Source organism: Porites lutea, chromosome 6 (assembly GCF_958299795.1).
Source record: "Porites lutea chromosome 6, jaPorLute2.1, whole genome shotgun sequence".
NCBI lineage: Eukaryota > Metazoa > Cnidaria > Anthozoa > Scleractinia > Poritidae > Porites > Porites lutea.
Genome location: NC_133206.1, coordinates 8304646 through 8327019, shown reverse-complemented (window position 1 = coordinate 8327019; position 22374 = coordinate 8304646). Strand labels below are relative to the sequence as shown.

The 22374-nt window shown below is 38.2% G+C and overlaps 2 protein-coding genes across 3 annotated transcripts; one reads left to right on the top strand and one right to left on the bottom strand.

Moving 5' to 3' along the window:
• The first annotated feature begins 2868 nt into the window (after nt 1-2868).
• On the top strand, nt 2869-11578 carry LOC140941330 (uncharacterized). Of its 2 annotated transcripts, none has more exons than XM_073390311.1 (5): nt 2869-2983; nt 5834-6055; nt 7379-7612; nt 8182-8235; nt 9343-11578. In XM_073390311.1, exons 1-5 carry the CDS (start codon nt 2920-2922, stop codon nt 9792-9794), a joined length of 1026 nt encoding a protein of 341 aa, XP_073246412.1. In that variant the 5' UTR covers nt 2869-2919; the 3' UTR covers nt 9795-11578. The 2 variants fall into 2 exon arrangements, with proteins under 2 accessions (XP_073246412.1, XP_073246411.1); XM_073390310.1 differs by having other exon boundaries at nt 9340-11578.
• Nucleotides 11579-13688: 2110 nt separating this feature from the next.
• Nucleotides 13689-22300, bottom strand: LOC140941297 (uncharacterized). Its single transcript, XM_073390279.1, has 7 exons — nt 22261-22300; nt 21058-21451; nt 19989-20221; nt 18668-18768; nt 17613-17663; nt 16774-16890; nt 13689-15373 (listed from the first exon to the last, which is right to left on the bottom strand). Exons 1-7 carry the CDS (start codon nt 22289-22291, stop codon nt 14630-14632), a joined length of 1671 nt encoding a protein of 556 aa, XP_073246380.1. The 5' UTR covers nt 22292-22300; the 3' UTR covers nt 13689-14629.
• Between the last annotated feature and the right edge of the window lie 74 nt (nt 22301-22374).

The window sequence follows — 22374 nt, the reverse complement described above, 5'->3', positions numbered from 1 at the left end:
AGGTCGTTTTGGGGTCCATCAGCCACGCCCGGGAGACAAGACATCTAAGTTCATATAAACAGCAATATTCATTCCCATATGAGAAATTGAGGTTAGAAAAAGTTAAAGTTAAAGTTAATTTTTTTTTACGACAAACGAAACAATGAAACAATGTTGCAACGCTGTGTTAAAAATCGTCGTTGCGAATCGTCTCATGTAACATCACCTTTATGAAGAAAACATCAAACGAATTTCTTCCGGGAACACTAACAATTATAATCACGAGTGTTTTTGGTACTTTTAAAGTGGCTTCAGACTGACAGGAACACAGTTTAGTTGCCTAAACAAGGTCGTAAATAACAAAACTGGACCCTTAATTTTTGCAATTCAGATAATGCGGAAAAAAAGTTTTAGCTTTTTAAAAAGAAATCGAATGTCGTAATATAGCCCCTTTAATAAATGACAATGCCTTCAGTTTGAAACTACAAATTCAAGCATGCGCGGAATGCATATAACGTCAGCACGACTCAGCAATGATTTGAAATAAACGACAAGGAAGTTTAATTGAGAATGAGAACATTATATTCTACGCATTGCATAGTTTTCAGAACATTTCAGTATCAATTGCCGGTTACCGCCACTCGAAGGCCGCCTAGCAGCGCTGTCGCTCTTAACCCAGGGTTAAATTGAAACCGGGTTTCTTTTTCTTTTGTTCAAAAGTATTTTCTTGGATATTTTTTTTGTTATTTTGAACAGCATGCAATCATCAACTTGCTGACAAAAAGAATTAAGCTGAATTTACTTTTTAAGCTTTCATATCTAAATTCAAATTTCGCACTAACCCTGGGTTATCTTAACCCGGCTTTGAACAACCCGTAAACCAGGCCCAGTTGTTTACGTGCCATTTTGAAAGTAATCTAACCTCGGCTTAGTGTAATTATCGTCACTCAGCACGGAGGCATAGCCCAGCCGTGCGTTGCAGCCGGTCCACGTGTCGTCTAGACCATTATACAGTACTGCCAGCAGAGCCAGTTTCTCTGTTACATGGCTTTTAGCGTTTACGAAGTCGTTCGCGTGGCTTGTCTGTTGCGATCGACTTCGTAAACGCTAAAAACCCTGCAAGAGAGAGGGCCTCTGCTCGCAGTGAGTAATTATTGAGAAGGTTTAGAGTGTCTACGACGCAGGCTACGAAGGCATTAAAAACATAAACATTAATTTAGTGATTAATATATTAAGACACAGTCAACCTACTCATAAACAATTAAAAATTGCACGTCATCTTTAAAGCCCAGGCCCTGGGCTTTAAAGTAACTCTTTGAATTGAAGTGATAAGCGACGATTGTCTGGACTCTTCTTGTGCGTTCTGTTCGTGACCCTTTAATCTGAAAATGGGATACCCTAAATTTCTCACAGCTTTTTCTCGGTAATTCTTCCACAACTTTTAACCGCATAGGAAATTTTTTTGTTATCAGGTTATCACTTTTTATAGAATGAATTCAGCTCATATTTCATGAGTAGTTCGTATGTGGTGAGGCATATCGAGTTGGATGGCTACGGAAACACTGCTTAGCTTAGTCCTTGTCTCTCGGCCAGTGAAAAATTAAGTTCCATTAAGACTTACTGTATATAAAAAATAAATAAATAAATAAATTGAGAATTACTAGGGAGAATTTTGAGTAAAATTTGTTTAGTTTGCACGGAAGTCTGATACTACACTGAAGAATTGCCACAAGTCGACTTCACGAGCTTGAGTTTCAGTGGAGTGATCGAGCTCACAAGGAAGAGCTGAAACGAAGCCAATTCTTAAAACCGAACTTTTTAGGGACGAACCCTACATAGTGCTGATGAGTGACGAACAATAGACTCAGTGCCCCTTTTGCATTAGGTTGGCGACATCCAAAGAAATACTAATTGACCAATTCCGATCTATTAAAATTCACACTTGGCTGCCAGGCTTGGGGTATAAAAGACAAGAAATCATGATTTCTTTTATTCCTCCGAAGCCTCGGAGCCAAATATGGTCAAGTATGAATTTTAATATATCGAAAATGGTCTTTTCAGTTGCTATTATTTGACTCTTGAAACTGTCCGTGAAGCTTACTGTTTCTTTTAATACTGTGGCAGCGTTGTTTTGTCTAGCATTTCGACAAATTATAATCAGTATTGGCTCTTCGGTTTGATTTGTCTTCACCTACAGATTTTGGTAGAGTCGTGTTTGTTTCATGTTTACCTTGTAATTTGTGCAAAACCGTGAAAATGTATTGACTTCTGTATTATTCATTGCATTTTTTTTCCCAATAATATCCTTTTCTAGACTTTGCTGTCGTCCATTTTTTGGCCACAGAACTTTGTAGAATTTGTGAGCTTAGATTGAGTTTCTATCGGCCTGTGTCTGGACTAGCCACATAAAAAACTCTTAACAAACAGTGAATTATACTGCCTTTTAACATGTCGAATTTCACAAGAAATCCATTTCCAGGCTTGTTCTTAATTGAATTGCTTACTACCGGTGCTTGAAACTTACAAAAAGCCTCGTTTTTCAGTAACAAAACTTCCTTTGTCTCATAGTTTCTCTAGTATCTTCACACGTAAATGCAGTCGGCATCTTTATTGAACTCTATATTCTCACTTTATTTCCCCAGACGCTGAGGATAAAAGGCATTATTTTTCGGTATCTTAAGACTCATTTAGTAAAAGCCTTTGTTGTTTCCGAAAGAAAAATAGCCCCCTTTGCGATTGGTCGCTTAACAATAGGCAACAATTCTCCGTATTTGCCTGTAATCATCCTAAACCGCCAAATGCCTTGAAAAAAAGGTGACATCTGTTACTCTCTATCAGCCAATCAACGCGTTCGATTCAGACCCCAATTTCCATAATTGGGCACATTGACAAAACCCGACAGAGAGGGGTTTGTTGTTTGTCGATCTATGCACAAGAAACATGGAAGGGCTATCGCGATGTGGCTTCGTGTTGTTGAGTTTTTCGTTGTTTACGCTATCAGTAGGTAAGTCAACTTGACGGAAATTCGGATTCGACAAACATTAGATGTTTTGTTGATCCTAGCAAGGGCGATTTTGTTTTTAGCTTCTTTAAAGATTAGCAGTTCTGCTTCGGCGGTCAGCAAAGTGTATGATGAATACACGCGAGATCTGTAGACTTTGTTTTGACAAGCCTTTGAAGAGCTAACTCTTTTTCATTCGACTTTTTGCCTTCCGTTGAAGACAGAAAGTTTTTTCAATGAGCAAAATCGCTTTCTACTGACAGTTTTCTTAATCTTGACGGAAGCGCTCTTGTTAACTCTTCGAGCATCCGATTCCAAACAAATCTCGCGAAATGAGAAAACATTCGTAGTGATCACTAGGATAAAACATTACTGAATGCTTAATGAACGTAAAATTGAGAAACTTTTTATCTTGTATTTCGTTCCATTCGCTGTTTCACCGCGGTAAAAATAAAAAAATCTTGTGAGGACTTATGTATGACCCAAGCTTATTTAAGCTTATAACCACGAACTCTCTCAGTAAAGCTTTATTCATATGGCCTATTGGTGAAGCTGAGTTCTATTTTGGGCTAAATTGAAGCCGCATCGCCCAATATAATGTACCCATAATTGTGGATTGGCTCGTATCACGAAACGAGAGTCGGCTTCGCAGGAAATTCTGCTTTTCTCATGTATTTTCATCAAAGATGTCTTTATCGGGTCAAATTTCTCGAAAACTGCTGCGACTAAAGTATGCTTGACGGCTAAATCCGTGTCGTACAGTTCCCAAATAGAGGGATTAACTTTTTTTAAGAATGCAAAATCCCTTTTCTTGAATACTAAACTGTTATTATTGACTTCAAAGTGCAGCTAAAACAGACCTGTTATGTTCGTGTGCTTGACGGCTTTTTGCCTCGGGCAATGCTTACTGCTTTGTACATTTCACCATAATTACTTGGCTTTGTTTAATAAATTTCGAGAAGCAGTTGGTCTTGATAAGTCTTAGCATCCTCGCAACTTGTCAAAGGCTATGTAGATTGACACTTTCAAAACATATTTTGGAGGCCTACTCCTTATATTTGAACTCAGACAGCAAAAAAGCGTCTTTGAAGGGTCTCTTAACCGATATTTCAACGCACGGTTTCTTTGCGTGCAAAACAGCTACGCGAGTCTGCATTCTTAGCAATAAGTCAATTTGCTTCAGGCTGCTAAAGGGCACATTCGAACTTTTGGACAATTTCCGGTCGCTCCATTATTACCACTTGTTATTCTTGACTTTTTGAGAGGCCAACTTGCCCATATAAAAGAGAGGCAAGTGTTAGGTGTTTGTTTGAAGGTATTAAAGATCTGTGAATGATACATGTACGTATAAGGTTAGACATTTAGGGTGCTCTGTTTGATGACCACTTTTTTTAAATTTCTTTTTATGAGATATCTCGTTAGCCATCTAATTTAGTAACACCCATAGTCAGTTTTCTAATCTGTCATCTTTGAATAAAGTCTATCATAGTGGCCCAAGACCTGATTGTTGCAGTGTCTTCAAAGCAAACAGTTCTTTATCACTTATTGTAGCTTGGTTGTATCTCATGGCTGAATTGTTAGTTAATTTCAGTCGTATTTAAGCACATGTTTGTGAGCAAGCACTCATTTTAAAAACCACTTGTTGGTAGGAAATAAACTTAAATCAGTCTTGTTTCAAGCGTTGTGCTACTGCTGTGCTAAGCTGGCTCGACTGTAGCTCGACTGTAGCACAACATGAGCACGACTTGGTGTCAGACGTCGAATTTAATTCAGTTGAATAGAACGGCTGTTGCCGAAAACAAACCACAATAATAAAGAAACGGTTCAGCAAACTTTTTAAATGTATTCTAATGCATTTGTAATTTATGAATTGAGTTCGGCACTGCAGTAGCACGATGTTTGAAACGGGCCTCAGACGTTGCTTGCAGGTTCATTTTATCTGTTTATCATACTAGTCAATCTTGATGCTCTCCATAAAGAGACACTAAGAAAATTGTTGAAGGCTTACCAACAATGAACTTTTAAGGCTGGTTTTCACTAGCGACTGAGTCAGAGTGGGAGTCGTAAGTGGAGTCATAAGAGCACTTATGACCTGGTGAAAATCCAGAATAGGAGGCATAAACGGAGTCATAAGCACTATGCAATTGGAGTCAGAAGAATCAGAACGTTTCCATTTTTTCTGACTCCGCTTATAACTCCGTCGCCTACATTCCTCTTATGGTGAAAACCAGATTTTCGTAGTTGGAAGCAGAAGTGTAATCCCATGATGATAAACCAATCACACTGCACATTGCCATGCTTTGTGATTGGTTTAGTTCTTCCGCTTCTACTTGTGACTCCGATGACCCAGTTTTTACTTGATCGTAAACGACGGAGTCGTAAGTGGAATGAAAGTGCTGTTTTCACCAGATTGTAAAGTTCTACGCTTCTGATTATGACTTTGACTCTGTCACTAGTGAAAACCAACCTCAACAGGATATAGGCAGACTGTTAAAATGAACTAGACCTGGCTCATAGGTCAAACTTGACATGTACCAAGCCTGAAACCTATTTAGACGTGGACTGAACCTAATGCATGGCATAAATGAATACCATCTTTACTGCTTGAAATAGGAAAATCAACTAACAAAGTAGATTCAATAGGTTGGTCATTAAGTCCAAGAATCCCAGTTTTGTTTTGTGTTCTGTTATGGAAAAGTACAGTAACATGTTTTGCGTTCTTTATGAAACTTTGCTTATTCTCAATATCTCCTGATGTCAGAACACAGGACGCCATTTTACGTATTTGCGTATTGATGTTGCCCAAAACTACAACTACATTAACATATTTTCCTTTCTTTCATTTTGATGTAGAGTCTTCTGCTTATAGTAACTGTACGGAAAGTCAACTAGCATTGTGTGAGAGTCAGTTTAATGAAAACAGCCTACCAGTTTGTGTTGAGGTGATTGAATTGAAAACTTGCCTCGCTACCTGTGAAAATATCAAGGAACGGTCAAGCTGGAATGTATATACCAAATATGAAGCACTTGTGAGAAAAATGAATTCATACCCTGATTGTATTCCAGAAAGCAAAGGTAGATATGTCATTTTTTTTGTTTGTTATGGAGTTTTCAAACATAACATTGGCTTGTCATTTGTTTACTGTAACATGGATTAGTAATGGTAGAGAAGAGTATGTGAACTTGTCAGAGACTAGATTAGATATGGTATCATAGAAAGAGGTTTGGGCCCTGCAGTTATGCCTTACTTAAGTTGGTTGTACATGATCTTATTGGTTAGTATACATTGTAGTCCTGGCCCTGGTTTTTCAAGCACTGGATAGCACTATCCACCGGATAATAAATTGCTATCCAGCAGAAAAATATTAGGGAAACCAACTGGGGCGTGAAGTAATCGTATGCAAAGTCCCAGAGATAACTTCGCTACAGGTTTTGAAAACACAGATTACAGTTGCTTCCAAAATTTTTCAGGGCTACAGTTTTGTTTAAAACTACCAGTAAGTTGATAGTTTTTTTCATCTCAATTCTCAATACTGGATTACTGTATCGCAAGAGTAATGAGAATCATTCATTAATAATTAAACCCATAGAGTACTAAAGTGTGACGTCATAAAAATGAAATTTCCGAAATTATGGGATTTGTCAGGATATTCTGAAAGAACAATGTCCAAGAGGCCGATTTGGGGGCAAATTGTCGCTGAGATTGTAGCCCAGTTATGCTTACAAAACTCCATACAAACCCTTCTAAATTTTTTTTGGGTCGACCCAAAAAAAAATTAGAAGGGTTTGTATGGAGTTTTCTGAGTATAACTGGGCTACGATCTCGGAGACAATTTGCCCCAAAATGCTCAGTTTTGGCAAGTAGGCCTCTTGGACATTGTTCTTTCAGAATATCTTGACAAATCCCATAATTTCAGAAATTTCATTTTTATCACGTCATCACTTTAGTACTCTATTGACAGTAGATGGGTGTGGGGAAGGTGCCTGGTGAAACGGAAAGGGCGCTGCAAGCGAGCCTGCAAGGTAACCATGACAACCCTGTGAGTGGTACCCACCAGGCACCATCACACTGAGAACCTCAGTGGAGGAATGCGCAGATACTTATTAAGACAAACATCCAAAGGGGAGGGGAGGCTGTATGTATGACATATTTTACAAGCAGTTTGACCGAAATGAGCAGTTTTCTCCTTTTGAATTTCATTTGGTTGGATTTAAGATCAGTGCTTGAGTCAATTCAGTCGGTCTAAATAATTTGAGTCATCCTTAATTTGAATTAGGTTTGGCTAAAGCAATGTTTGGCATTTGAATTGGCCCCAAAGCGTTGATAGGGTCCTGTTGTAATGCCAGAAGTTGTCAATATTGTGCTTACGTTGCTGTTCTATTCTTTTCTCTCAACAGTTAGCAAAAAGAAATGTAACGAGGAATTTGTTAATAATTGCTATCGGCAGTATAATCATAATGCTACGCCGATATGTCCTGAAGTGAAAAAGCTACGAATGTGCATCAGTGAACTGACAGGTTGCCATGCCATGAAGCACCCAAAATTTGTACAGTCAAGGGATATACTTGAAAAGCATCGTGATTGTTTCTTTGTAAATTACTCAAGGATTCTGGAAGTCCTCAAAAACAAAGGTCAGTGCGCTGTGGTCTCAGCAACTCTCTTTGCTTCTGACAGGAAAAAATCCTGCAAAGGTTTTAGTTTATGACCCTTTAAGAGGGTTCTCAACAGACGTTTCACCTATTTTGGGGGTGTTCTAGTTATTTTGTGTGTACTTCGTTTGTACTTCCATATCTTACCAAATACATGCCATGGGAATGAAACAAAACAGCTAAAATGCCATATCTTTTAGTACCCTCCCTAAATGGTAGAAATGATGGTCTTAACACATTCACACATTAGCCACCTGTAACCATCTGCGTGTCAGAACTATGTCCCTCGTACACAGAATCTGCCCAAACTGGACTTTTTTTTAGCAGACCAGTCAGTGTTGCTCAGTAATTCATGGGATAACCAAAGTAGCAGTCAGAAAGTGCCTACATGTGGTGTTTATTATTTTGTTATTTTTGTTGACTTGATGGCAGATGCTCCACTGGAAGCAGCAAATGTGTTGGCTGTTGGCCTATTTTGGCTGGCTGTAATTTTATTAGTTACTGGAGAACTTTTTGTTGGTATACTTATTCTTATTTTTATCTTAAATTAGATGACAAAGAGCAGTCAGACAAACCTCCCCAACAATCCAGTACTAAAAAAACAGGTAAGGAAAAATGTTTTATAGATAATTGAAACCACAAAAAAGGTTTAAAGGTTAGATAACAAGTTTCTTACTTTTTGCTGACTTTGTTTTGCTAGTGTTGGTATATATTTTTAGAGCCACTTAAGCTATATTTCTTCCAGTTTCTGTGGCACTAAATGCTGATTCGTTACTGCACCTAACATATCAGACATAAATGCACTGGTAACCATTGTCATAACTTCAGCTTGACTTGTAAAATGTACTGTTTAAAAGTCTAGCAGGTGTGTATTAGTTTTTTTAAATCTGATAATACACGACTGCGAGTTTTTTGAATGGCTTCAAGATCTCTGTATACATAATTTAATTGTATATATATACATTTTTTAATTTCTTATTTTGAAATATTTTTTTTTTGTTTTGTCCCCAAATAGTTATGAAAACTAAAAATACACTGACACATTAATACAGCTTTCACTTTCACCTACTTACTTACTTTAATACTGTGGTGATATAGATCAACTTGTTCTTGCACTGATATTTAGATATGGGGTTATTTTGGTCTAAAAAATTGGACGTAAAGTTTAGCCGTGTCTTTATCAGATATAAAGACACTCATAAAACATCAATTTTCTTTTGTTTTTCTTTATGAATTATTAATGAGTTTTTAAAGTTATAATAATGAGGATGCCTATTAAATGTCATGAGCCTCATAGTTTACTTTATAGTCTTCCTTGCCACTGTTACCATCTTTCCTTCTTGTCTGTTTTTATAAATATTTTTTATCATTAGCTTGTATATGTTATGTTAGTATATACACACTTAGTGATCTTGATGATTTAAGCTATCTGATTGGTTTGCTATCTCAGACTGTTCAACAGTATTCACGTCCTGCATGTTTCTTTCAAAATAAAGTGATGTTTCTGCAAAGGATTGTTCTAATTTATGATGAACCTCCTTTAAGTGGCCACTTGCCTGTACTCCCAGAATGGCTGCTTAATGGAGGTACCAACATAAAGCAATTAAACCATAAAAATGCAGTTACTAATGAGCACAAAATTTAGTTTTTACATCTAAGTAGAAGTTAATGTTGTCAGAGTCCAAGAATTGTTTTTGTTTATTTCATAGAAGTATTGATGTCAGTTCGAACAACAAAAACATCAACCTCAGAAAAACCTTCTGAGAGTGAACCAGAACAACAAAGTGGACATCTTCCTTACACATTTGTTGTGGTGGCAACAGTTTGCACATGTATGTTTTTGGTGGTTCTTGTAGTCTTCAGTATTGTGCGGCATACGACACTTTCGAAACGTCAAAGGAACTCGTCTATAGAAAGAGCTCCTATGAGAATACGTATTAGATCACATAGCCCCAGTCACAGAACTAGACATCATCGGCATCGTCGCAGTAGTAGAGGCCATGTTGTGATGCATGGTGCAGTGAGACAAACTGTTTCAGGATTTTTCGAGGGCAATGTTGCTCCTCCACCTTATAGCGCGGTACTGGACGATACTGAGAGTGTAAGAGCGGGTGATCCGCCACCCCCATATCGACCACCTTCACACATTGGTGTCATTGTATAAAGTGAGCAGGATAAATCATGATCTGTGGAAAATTATTCTGTTCTGTTTCTCTGGATACATGAACTTCACGTGCAGAGTGCCAACATATGCAACCATTCGTGTTTTACCGACTTTGGACAATAATGGACTTGATTGCTGGCTAACATGCGGAGCATCAGACTGGAAAAGTCAAAGAGGCAGATTGGTTCTTTACTATATGAAAATGTTCAGATTTTATAATACCTGTATATAGAAATCATTTTAATGAAGTGTATTGACAAAGAATTCAGTTAGAGCATTTTGTCTAGGTTATCCTTATTTCTTCAATATCATATTACAAGACATTCATTCTCTTAAAACCATCATTATGTTGCTTCAAAATCACATTAACTTTACTGTATGAATAACACGATTATCTAAAATCTTGATATGGTGATATTGATTAACAGGCTGAGGAACTTAACCATTCTGTGGTCCAGTGTCACAAATTCTGCATTTTTGTTGTTGTTCTTTGTTTGTTTACCTGACAAAATCTATTTATGCGCTGAAAGTTAAATTACATAAGGTAAATCCAAGATAAAAAAGGGAAGCCAGATGATTTTTCATTTTACATCTTGTGCAGAATGACAGATCTTGATTTCAGATGATTTTGTGGAGTCTCTGAATTTTGAAACATGATCATATTAACAGGAGAGGGTATTAGCACAACAGCCCTTAAGTATCTGTAAAATGTCAGTGCACCACTGTGACCAGAGGATGGTTCTGTACCCAGCCTTTCTATTTTTTCAGGATTCACTGCAAAGAAGCTTATTTTTCCTTTTTTTTTTTCGAAATTTGAAGCCTGAGAATGCAAGAGATTATTGTAATCAGAGAGTTGAGAATCGGGCTACTGTTGCAAAGTCTGTGTCTAGTTCCTGTTTTCTCCAGAAACACAAAGGGCTCTCTGTGGCATTGTGTTCGGCAGAAACCAGTCATTCTGCAAGTTCCTGTGCAAAAAAAAAAAAATGCATTGCATTTGTACTAATAACAAAGCCCTTTCACTAGTTCTACTCACAAACACACTATCATTATAATTTTGATGGTTGATGCCTTTTTGCAAAGCATTTCCTACCTTCGAGTACTGCCTTATTTTCTTCAGGGTTAGTAAAAGATGGAGCAAAATAAGTGAGTACACGAGATAATCGCTCGCTACCCTCGAAGAGATTACATACGTGAGAAAATGAGGACTACTCGTAGTCTTTGAGAGGAAGTTCTTGTCACAAGAGCCCATATAACCATTGAATAAACAGGAAGGGGATAGCATCCTCGTTCCCAGGTTCTCTCTCCTACCTGTATCTCTCGCTCTGTAGGGACGGGTAGGAGAGAACCCTGGGAACGAGGTTTGACGGGGTAGGTCAATTTCAAACTGCTGAAAACACTCACATCTAAAATTCGGCCAAGTTTGAAGAGTGGATTTATTTGCATGAGAGTGAAAAGTATCTTTAGATGGCTATTTCAAGAAAGGTTGTCAGAAAAAAAATGTGCACACGACAATCCTGAAAGGTAATATGGGATATGATCAATACACTGTTCCTAACACTAGCTGTTGAACCTACTTTTGTTGCTTTCCTTTCATCTAGCACTCGCAAACATAAGTCCATGGCCTCTCCTGCCACTCTTTCAGATTTCTCTGTAGAACAGTAAACTCAAAACCACCCACAATACCTTTCAGGATTGTTGCTTGCCTTTTTTCCGACAACCTTTCTATCTAGCCGGATTTTTTAACACTTTACCGCCAAATAGACCTCTTCCGAAGAATGCAACCATTGCTTTTTTTTCTGGTCTCCTCTTTTCTTCCTCCTCACTCTCTCTACTTTCCTTTGCTAGTGTGATTTTCAAGCTTATTGGGGGCAAAGAAAAGTGTGCTTAGCCCCTTTTCACCCAAATGGCTGCAAATTTCGCTGGGTTCGTTTCCAAAAATTGGCTGGATATACTTAGCACTTACGATGGCAGCAACTTGAAAATAGCTAATTGGAAAAAAGGAACCTTTCGTCTCTCTCTTCCTAGGGCGCCTTAGTACGGTATTAAAAAAACCTGTATTAAATCAGGGTTCTATCTAGGGTTTAGGCCATTTGCACGATGGCGTCATTTTACTACTACGACCAGAATTCTTTTCGTTTTTCTTTTCATATTTAAATTTGGTAGCCCCAGTGAGGTTTAAATAACAAAAGCCGTAATTTGAACAAGAAAGCAAAACCCTGAAGGATCCTGGTCATAGTAGTAAAATGACGCCATCATGCAAATGGCCTATTTAAGGGGTAGAAGTTTTCCCCTCAAAATGCCTAGCTTCCCCCCCCCCCCCCCCCCCAAATAAATTGTTATCATTACAGTATATGAGTAACTATATTGAAAAAATCATCCGGACGCGACGAGGTCAGTGCACACACTAACATTTCTCAAATAACATTTCCGGGGGGTGAATATCCCCGGACCCCCCTAGGAAGATCGTCGCCTTCGCTCAGTCGGGACTTCTCCCCAGACGATAAATCTTGGATAGAACCCTGTAAGTAGTCATCTTGATACAGGTTTAGCATTACACTATTCTCGGCAAAGAGAGAGCACTTGATTGGGAGGAAGACAGGGCCAAATATTTAAACGTAGTTTAGCCAGTGTTTAACAAAACCGCGTTATTTAAGTCATTTCAATTTGCCCAACGATTTTATCTATTAAATATCATTTATTGTGAAAAGTTTTAATGAAAGTATTTAGAGAAGACTTGAAAAGCGTTTATATTCTTAAAACAGCCCACTAAAGAAGAGATCTGGGGGTTCAATGATTCGTTAAACCGCGGCTTAAGTTATAGACTTCGTTTAAATATTTGGCCCATAGAGTTCGAAAATGAAAGCATAAATCCCTGAAGTGAACAGTTAGAGTACACGTGTTGTAGTACAGGTTCTTCATTCCAAGATGAACAATGAAATAAAAAAAATATATGATAAACACCTTATAAATTGGTTGCTCAGGTACATAAATGTGTTTGTATTATCAGTATACGGATGAGAAGTATCACTATGCACTTGACTGGCTTAAATAGAAATCTAATCCATGGATTAAGACCAAGTTGTTCAAAAGGCGGATGATGTTATCCACCGGATAAATCTTAATCCAATGGGTAATGAAATATTTGTCTTCTTAATACTTATCTACTGGAGAGGGATTTATCCGGTGAATAGCGCTATATCCATTTCTAGTGCTTTTCCAATAAATTGCTTTGATCAGTAAAAAAAAAAAGACGAGGCCAATCAAAAGCAGTGCTTCTTCCGCAGCCTCCACTATAGCAAGGAAAACTGACAGACTGCCGGACATAAATTACAAAGGAGTGTTATGCGCAGTTTCTGCAGAGAGTGGATCGTTCCTACAACATAGTTTGGTCGTCGTAACTATACGTGGTCGCGATCGTTCGTAAGGTTGTGGGGCAGGAAATTAGTGAAAACACAATAAAACTTTTTATTACTTGTAAGGCGTTAATTTTGTAATAGATATTTGATGGTCGTTTATGATCACACACTTACGAGAAAGGATAACAGGGCATTTTGATGCGCAAAGCATGGATGATAACGATGAAAAGGGAATGGAGCAAGACACGTATTCATAGGGATGTTCGAGTGTACATGTGGAAAGAAATAAAGGAACGAAGACGTAACCTAACTTAGATGACGAGGTCGTTGCAATGTTTGCCGGGCCCGATGCTTAAGAGCTGTCCGAGGAACTTGCCACTCCGTTCGTCTGAAATTAAAGTGTCTAACAATTGCAGGAGCGATTGTTGTAAAGCTTGACTGCATACTTGAGAGAGTGTGTCTAGGTTAGAGTAAGAAGCAGTCGAAGAGAATGTAAGGATGTGACGAGGATTTGAATAAACAAGGACTTTTACCATCATTAAATACAACACAATTTTATTTTTTTTCTAAATATCTCTATAGGCCAGAATTACTCCAAAACAGAGTATATTATTTTACCCATTAATGGTAAACTATCCATACGATTTACCAGCCAGTACTAATTAGAATAACTGTTATTGTGCATTACAGTTACCACAACTCATCCTCACATGGGGAAAGGGACTGATGATGACGATGATGGTGATGATGACGATGACGATGATCGTGGTGTTGAGGGTCGCCGTGCTTCTGCTGATGATGATAATAGTAATAATAATGACAATTATGATACTGATGATGATTCGTACCTTCTACACTACAAAGAAACCGAGTGAAGCTGTATCTACAACAGTGCTTCCCTGAGATTTCTCAACTGCAGGAAATGGTTTGACTTGGCTACACCAATTGTTTGCTTGCAAAACCAGTGATAATTTTGTTACATTGCCAGCATAACTGTGGCCACATTGCCGACAAATTTTGGTAACAAAAAGACGCAATCAGGACCAAGCAGTCACACAAACACTACGTAAGCACACGGTTATGGAAAACTTGGTCCCTGGTAAACTTGATTTATTTCTGATCAGTGGCTAATTAATAAACATTTGTATGACTCCACGAGGAAACAGGTTTAGGTCTCAGTGGGCCACATTTGTTAATTTCAAGACAACAACTGTCTGCCTTGATACATTATGACCACTGTTATGACCGTCTATTCTACTGTAACGTCCCCCAAAACTAAATATTATCATCAATATTGAATTACACGATCTCCTTAATATATTATCCTTCTAGGAGACCTGGAATATCCCAGTTCTCAAATATGAGTTAAAACTTTCCTAATTTAGTTAAATCACTGCTGAAGCGGAAGCAGGAATATATCAGACATCGATCTTTGGCCTACAACGAGACCAAATTGTTCTAGAAAAAGCTACCACTTTCTTAGTCATCGTCACTCGAGCTTTCACCAGCAGTTCCTGCTAAAAAGCAGCCCAGACCCATACTTCTCCTTCCAAGACCAAATCCTGCACTGGCAAGATCTTTACTAGGATCGATAACTTTGAAGTCTTTGCTTTTGTCTTGGGTGTTCAAATCATTCCTCTGTGTGTACCTGAATGGTAGGAGAGGACCTCGCCGCGCTGTCGAGTTAGGTCTCATTGGGCCCTCCCTGCTCATGAACAAGGCATTTTTGGGAGTTCTATAGAGTATGCCTTTCCCTGCAAAACCATTGGCAAGAGAGTGAAATGTTCTGGTGCCGAAAGGGCTTAATCCTGAACCATTCGTTGTTCCATTTGCTGTTGCACCACAATCGGCCTTAGATGATGCATCTGTTTCACATTTCTTATTTTCATAGCCACTTGTTACCACTTTGTCTTTCTGAACCCCTTCTTTCGTTTTGCCAATACTTTTGGCAAGCTGTTCAGAAGCACTGTTCACATGAGTACTCATACTCGACACGTGATCCTTCCATTTGTCACTAGCAGTGGTTATTATAGTGTCCATTGAATCAGACCATCCCAAGAGGTTTACCAGTTTCTTTACTCCCTCAACAACGTCTCCTTGTAGGACAATGTCATTGGATCTTCTCTCCCAGCGTCGCAAGAAAGGTCCTACGATCTCTCGGTTTAGAAGAAGACGTGGCGTGGAGTGATCCACTGCACTTGCTATCCCTGCAAATGGCTCCACCTGATGAAAAAAAAGGTCATACATACACTGTTTACAGGTTGTCATTACGACTCCTGAAGGAGGATCATGAGGTTATCCCTGTATTAATCTCTCCTTACAGATAACACACCCAGCCTAGGAAAGGTTGGCCACGCCACCAGGGTCTACGTCCCCTACTCTTTTCGAACAGTGGTGTGGGTTCTTTTACATCCCACAAGAACCACATAAGTGACAGTGCTGTGAGACGGGACCTACTGTTTTTCCTCCTTATCCGAGAAGACTAGAAAGTCTAACTGTTTGCAGATGTCATTACAAAGGCAGCACTTTCTTCTCAGTTATTTAAAGACTCTGAGTTTTGGTCCGGCCGGGGTTTTAACCTGAGACCTCCCACTCAGCAGACCGGCATTCTCCCAACTGAGCTAACCAGGCAGAGCTAAGCCAGGGCTGCATTCTTTTAAGAGGGGACAATAATTTCGGAGCAGCTGAACATTTTAGGTGGACAAACCAGTAAAGTTGCTAAGCATACATTACGTCGACTTTAAATATTTCTTTAAGTATACATACTATGTAATCCCCAGCTTCAAATGATAGTCTCTGCTATTTAATCTGTTCTGACTGTAGGTAGGATTTTGTTGCATGTTGGGCAAATTTTAGCATAGTGTAGAATGACCAACTGTTATTTTCCGCTTTTACAGTGCTTGTTAATTTTCCTTCTCCTTGTTTTCAGAACAAGGAAAATTTTACCCAAGAAAGCTAAAATGCCCTGAGCCAATATCCCAGAGGGAGAAACTTCCATACTAGGCCTATGTCAGGGCGTTTTCAAAGAATGCCTTCTTTTTGCAGTAGAACCTCGATAAAACAAAGGGCCAAGGGACTGACAAAATTTGTCCCCTAAAACGAGGTTTTGTAATCCATATATTTTACTATTACTGCGGTAAAGAAAATCATTTGTTATATTGAGGACTTTGTTACATAAGAGGTTTGTTGTATGAGGTTCCACCGTGAAAAGCACATTTTCTGGTGGAAATAGAGGCTCTGCTCCATATAAGCTCATTGGAAGTGTAAGATATCAAACATGGAAAACTAAATGTCATTTAAAGGTCAAAAATACCATTTTCAGGTTTGTAGGTTTTTTTAATTTGTGGACTGGTTTGTGTAGCCTGTGTTACAGCCCGCCCAGGCATTGTCTAAACCATGTGTATGGACCTAGAAGGTTTAGAGTGTCTGCGATGCAGGCTATGGTCTGTGGGAATTAAACAATATCAAGAGCCCATAATCACATGGCTCTTTATGATATTCTAAATTTGCACCAAAATCGTTCTAAACATAAACTGGTCAGTGAAAGGTGACACAAGTACATAGAAGTTGCTCGCTCTGGCTGGGTAAGTATGGACTCTGGTAAAATGTTAATACTGCCTCACCTCCAGTGAAGTTCCCATGATAAGAAGAAGGTCACATTTTGGAAAATCTACAATATATGAGTAAAACCGCTTGGGCAAGTCTTCTCCAAAGAAGACGATGTCTGGCTTGATAACACCCTACAGAAAAAAAAAATACACTTTAACCTCATTACTGTCAATAGTCCATGTTTGATAAATTAAAATGCTACCCTGACTCCAACACTTAAGCGACAAAATTGCAAGTTTTTCACGACTATGTTGTCGTGCAATTCTCAGAAGAGACTTGCGTGCAAAGAAGTCAAACCAAATATAGAAAAATGACCAGAAAGCCTCAGAGTCATGTTAGAATAACATGGGCTACTCCTGTTATTAGGAACATCTTGGGACTAGTGTCTGTAATAGTGTGGTACTGTGAGAAGGACTTTCTTGTAAGACATTCACAAGGCTTTATCAAGAAATAAATCAAGACCCACTGATGTTACATTTTCAGATTTCTCAAAAGTGTTTGACTCTGTGCCTCTGTGTGATTGTTTCAATGTCAATACTTAACATCACTGTTAGAAATAATATTAAAAAAAAAAATCAAGGCTGTCTTTTGTTCTTTCCAAGTTCATTATTTTTATGTTGCAGCACGGTCACTGCCCCTTATATTAGGCAAAATAATTTGTTGGAATTTACCCTGTAATACTCTTACAGCACCAGTGGGAGAAACAAGGCATTATTTTAATAAGCACTAAAAATAATGTTAAGGTCTCAGTCCTAGAGTTTTTATACAGTTATGAAAATGTACAAAACCCAATGATGAATACTGTAACTTTCAAAGACGAGTCTCTTTTTTAATAGACAGACCAACGACTCACTGTGCATCTTGGGTTGGAACATCTGGGAATGTCTCCATTCATGATTGTTTTCTGTGTAAAAATCAATAAAACATCTGTCTCTTTAAATGATAATAATTATCTTACATCATCATCATCATCATTATAAGTAAGGAATTATATAATGCATTGTATCCTAACAGTTCATGGTGCTTTCACAATACTCATATAATATAATAACAAAATAAAAAATTAAAAATTAAATAAAGAATTTCTATTAAGAAGTTCAATGGTTTAAAAGGTGAATCTTAACCTGTCTCTAAGTGAAAAGACACTAGGAAAAAGTTTCGCAGAAAACACAAGAACAATAAAAGTATTGAAACTGATCTCTGTGTGCAAACCTGCCCTTCACACATCAAGGATAAGGTTAATTACAAAGTTAATTAAAAGTAACCTAATTGTATAGGCTGTACCAGAGACTTTAAAAAAGTAGTAAAAGTAGAAATGGCTATGTAAAGTAAAAATTACTTCATTTTAACTGAAGTAATTTTTACTATATATGTACTGTAAAGTGCCCTCAAGTAGTAGCCTTTCAGTGTGCAAAGAAAGTCGTGTCTGATAGCCCGGGGCTAGTGGATTTTGCCATTAGGCTGGCGATTTTTGTTCTTAACTTGCCCAATGGGCAAGTGCTGCTTTTTGGGGAAATTCAAATTACAGAAGGATTGTAATCAATCCTGCCAATCAAAATGGGTTTTGGGGCTAGTTGAAATGACTTGCAGGCTAGTACATTCTAGCTACAGCTTGCCAGAATAGCAGGCTGTAAAACTGACTTTCTTTGCACCCTGCCTTTTGACACTGAATGGGATTCTTTTTTAAGTCCACTGGTGCCTAAGTTTCCTCTCATAATGAATTAGAACTACATGACTGTCGGTATATGTTTTCAAACAATGTTGATTGGGTTAGGTTGAAAAAATCATAATCACAAGGACTACCATATATATATGGTCTTTTAAAATATTGTCATCAAAACATGTTACTAATATTTCAGTCAGGTAGGAGGATTGGCAGCATCATCCTTCATCTGGTACAAATCTCACCTTTATTTGCTCTCCATCATAGTTCTTATGGCATCGTATGCATGAGGCTGTTGAGAATGTACCATGAGCTTCCACTAGCTTTGTTGCTGGTATATCAGCCACTAAATTGGTGAACCAAAGAAAACAAATTACTATAAGTCTAGCCGAGCCCGGTGGCCACTGGCACCCAACCCTTGCTCTTGGGCAACTAGAAAATCTTTGTGTTTTTTTTTCAAACAAATATTCTGAGCACCCTCGATTTTCAGGTTCAGACCACTTAGCTTGGTTCCCTTCAATTTCCTTACAGCTGTTGTTTTCAGACTCTACAACAATGGCTAAACTTGTAAGTTACACTAAGTGTAACGTAGCCTCCTCGGAGACGTCCTTTGGGGTTTGTTTGTTGAATGCGTGACAAACGAACCCCAAACGACGTCTGCGGGGAGGCTAAGTGTAACGAATCTCGTCACATTTTATTGACCCCAGGCTTTAAAAACTGTTAATGATGGGATGAATAATGGTTGCTAAGCTGTAAAGTACATGTATTGACAAACTAAAATATTGAAGAACGTTTACAGGAACAACTGAAACATTCTGACCTTGATGGCTTTTTAGAGCCAATGTCAACTACCTATACTCTGACTGAACCACAGCTGACTGTAGTTCTACACATGCTAATTTTCCAGTTTCAGAGACTTGCAATTTTTTTTGCTCCTACCTCCATGTAATTTACAATATGCTTGTTGCGATGTACATGTAAATGATTATGAGTTAAGTTCTGTGTATACCATATACCTCATATTTTTGCAAAAATAACAACTTTTTCTCCCACTCTCATATCAATTTTTCCTGTTCTCTTTTTCTTATTCTCATCCTTTTGGCCAGTGCAATGGATCAAGAGCTCTAGGTGGGACCATAGCTGGAAGCTGCAAATCACAGTACTTCTGATTTTCTGCAGAGCCTCATAAATTTGTGAATGTACAAACTCCGCTTGCCCATTATCCTCAGCCTGCAGCAAGAGCTCTCTCAATCCATAGGGCTGGTCAGAAGGATCGAAGCTCTGGGAACAAGAATGTTCCTTTCCCATTGTTTTTTCTTACCAATGTAATGTTCCACAGACTGGGTTTTTTTTCATACCATTTAAGTTGGTTTCAAAGGGATATAACATTAGGCCCTGAGCAGCAGGATTTTGCACAGCTATTAGAAATACTGAGTTTCAGTCCCAATGTTTTGGTACACGAAATGTGATACTCTTACAAAGCAAAACATGCACAGCAGTGGAAACAAAAAATTGACCCACATTACTTTGAACTAGGGTACAATTTGCATAATCATGCAGGCTTACATCTTTCCAGTCCATCAATGTTCTGTGTGTACATTCTCAGAAGCAATCCTTTGTCATGAAGCATCTTTATAAAGTAGTGCACATAGTTTGGCTGGTAATTCCCAGGATACAAACTTTTTGCTAGACAGAAGAATGGCCTTGGGTCATACCAGAAGTAATCTAAGTCAAAGATGGCTGTTGGCTCTGGGATTTTGTACTTCTGTAAGTTATCATAAAGTCCAGTCCCTGGTGTCCTGCATGCATAAAAGGGAAAAAATGAAAAGAAGAACACATGTTTGCAGTTAGCTTAGGGGATCTAACATCTGGAAACTCAAGAGGCAGCCAAAGCACTCCAGCAATCATGGTTGGCAGTCAGCCTGATGGTATCACTACATTTTCTGCTATTCGGCTGCAAGCCTACTCAGATAACCAAGGTGTATAATATTGAGTATCCTCCAGGCCCCAGTTGTTTAAAAGGTGGATAACACTATCTGCCAGATAAATACCTATCCACAGGATAATGGAATTGCATGGTTGCCCTGATACTCATCCACTGGCTAGCAACACTATCGAATGTTGGAATAACTTGGGCAGGATAAGGGTGGGGGCTGGGGGATCAAGGACTTTTTTGGAGTCCGAAATAATTTTTCATCTCAAGGAAGTTTCTTCAATTGCAAAAGGGACAGGATTTTGGGTAATATTGTTGAAATTGAGTTTACCTAATATTATTCTTGGTTAAACCAAACAAGGGCACTTGGAAGAAGATTATCCAATCACAACAGTTTTTGAAAAAAAAAAAGGTTTTCAAGTTTTTTTTGCAAACAGACCAATAACTTTCATGAATTTTAGGGCTGTTTCCTAAGTTCAAATAGTTATATAGTTTTCAACGGTTGCATGGTTGAACCTTGAAATTTATTGGTCCGTTTGTGAAAAAAAAGAAGAATCTTTTGTTTTCAAAAAATGTTGTGATTGGATAATCTTCTCCCAGGTGCCCCAGTTCGAGTAGTTGCACTGTAACTAAAGGTGAAAAGGTTAAAATGTTTAACTGTTCCATGGTGAGGAACTTGACATAGAACATGACCTCAATTACCTGAAGTCAGGAATTCCACTGGGAGTACTGATGCCAGCACCAGCCATGACAATGATATTCTTACATTTGTCTCCTTTGATGAGATTCACAATATCCTCCACTGAATTCACAGCAGCAGTGCTAATCTTTCGCACATAGTTTGACTTAAGCTTCCTAGGAGAAGTGCTTTTTGAACGTGATGGTGGATGAGGACTGGAACCGATTGAAAGCTTTCTAAATGATGAAACTAAACCAGTATCTGAGTGGCTTGGTGATAAGCTGTTTGTCTTTTTCCTGGTCGGACGTTTAACGGGGCTGATTGTGCGGTGAGGGCTGCTGCTTGCAGTTTTCTGTACAGGAGTTTTTCTAGGTGATGCCAGGGGCAAGCGTTGAAGTTTTGTGGATTGCATGAAAACTGTAACAGTAGATATAAGAAATAGCCATCAAAATCTGTTCCCTTAAAAGTTTTGATCAACAACCTTGGGGAAATTTCATCAATTAGCAAAGGCAATATAGGTGAATTAGGGTGGAATTGAAATGAAGAAACACAAGATAAACTAAAGTTGGTGCTCAAAGGTGCGCAATATGAAAAAGGTGGGCTATATGAAAAATTGGTTAATTAGGTAATTATTATATTATATAATAATTATATAATATAATAATTACCTAATTAACCAATTTTTCATATAGCCCACCTTTTTCATAATTAAATTATTTTATTATCAAATTATTTTTGTCAACAATAGCACTGTAGCACAAAAGAGTTCTATTTTGTATTGTAAGTTATTCTTTCGAGCGATAAGAAATTTTCTTGCCATTGCGTGCCATGTTAGATAACCTTGCCCTTAGTTCATAGAGCTTAAGTTTATTTTACATTTGGTTGTACACAAAACGTTGCTTAAAAGCAACGTATGAAAGCCCCTCGTAAACAGCGCGATTTGCAGGCACAGTTAAAAGGAAACGAAGGAATGTTACTTGTTTTGAAAGAGTCTGGCGTTGGTTTATCAACGCAAAAACACGAATATGAAATTGACGTAAACAAACTATCGACAATCAGTAACCAAGCAATGGGGAAGAAAGTAAATGAATGCTTGAGATCAAAATTTTTTAGAAAAATTCAGAGAAAGTCAAATATCAGAGATAGAGAGATGTCTTTCGGATATAATCCAGCGGTAGAGGATCCACACAATAAACAACTACGGAGAAAATGCTATAAATTCTTACCTGTCCGAACCAGGAATGCACCGGCCGCCATTACACTGAAAACACTAGAGGTTAATTGAATACCATATATGACGTATCTAATTGAATACCTTTGCCGCTGACTAACTCATGAGC

What these genes read in the sequence shown, in the direction of transcription:
- LOC140941330 (XM_073390310.1), top strand. Translation starts at nt 2,920, where the DNA reads ATGGAAGGGCTATCGCGATGTGGCTTCGTGTTGTTGAGTTTTTCGTTG. An exon ending in TTGTATTCCAGAAAGCAAAG is followed by an intron (nt 6,056 to 7,378) that starts GTAGATATGTCA and finishes TTCTCTCAACAG; the next exon opens with TTAGCAAAAAGAAATGTAAC. An exon ending in GGAAGTCCTCAAAAACAAAG is followed by an intron (nt 7,613 to 8,181) that starts GTCAGTGCGCTG and finishes ATCTTAAATTAG; the next exon opens with ATGACAAAGAGCAGTCAGAC.
- LOC140941297 (XM_073390279.1), bottom strand. Translation starts at nt 22,291, where the DNA reads ATGGCGGCCGGTGCATTCCTGGTTCGGACAG. An exon ending in AGTGGAATTCCTGACTTCAG is followed by an intron (nt 20,222 to 21,057) that starts GTAATTGAGGTC and finishes TTATGCATGCAG; the next exon opens with GACACCAGGGACTGGACTTT. An exon ending in GTTCCAACCCAAGATGCACA is followed by an intron (nt 16,891 to 17,612) that starts GTGAGTCGTTGG and finishes TTTTTTCTGTAG; the next exon opens with GGTGTTATCAAGCCAGACAT.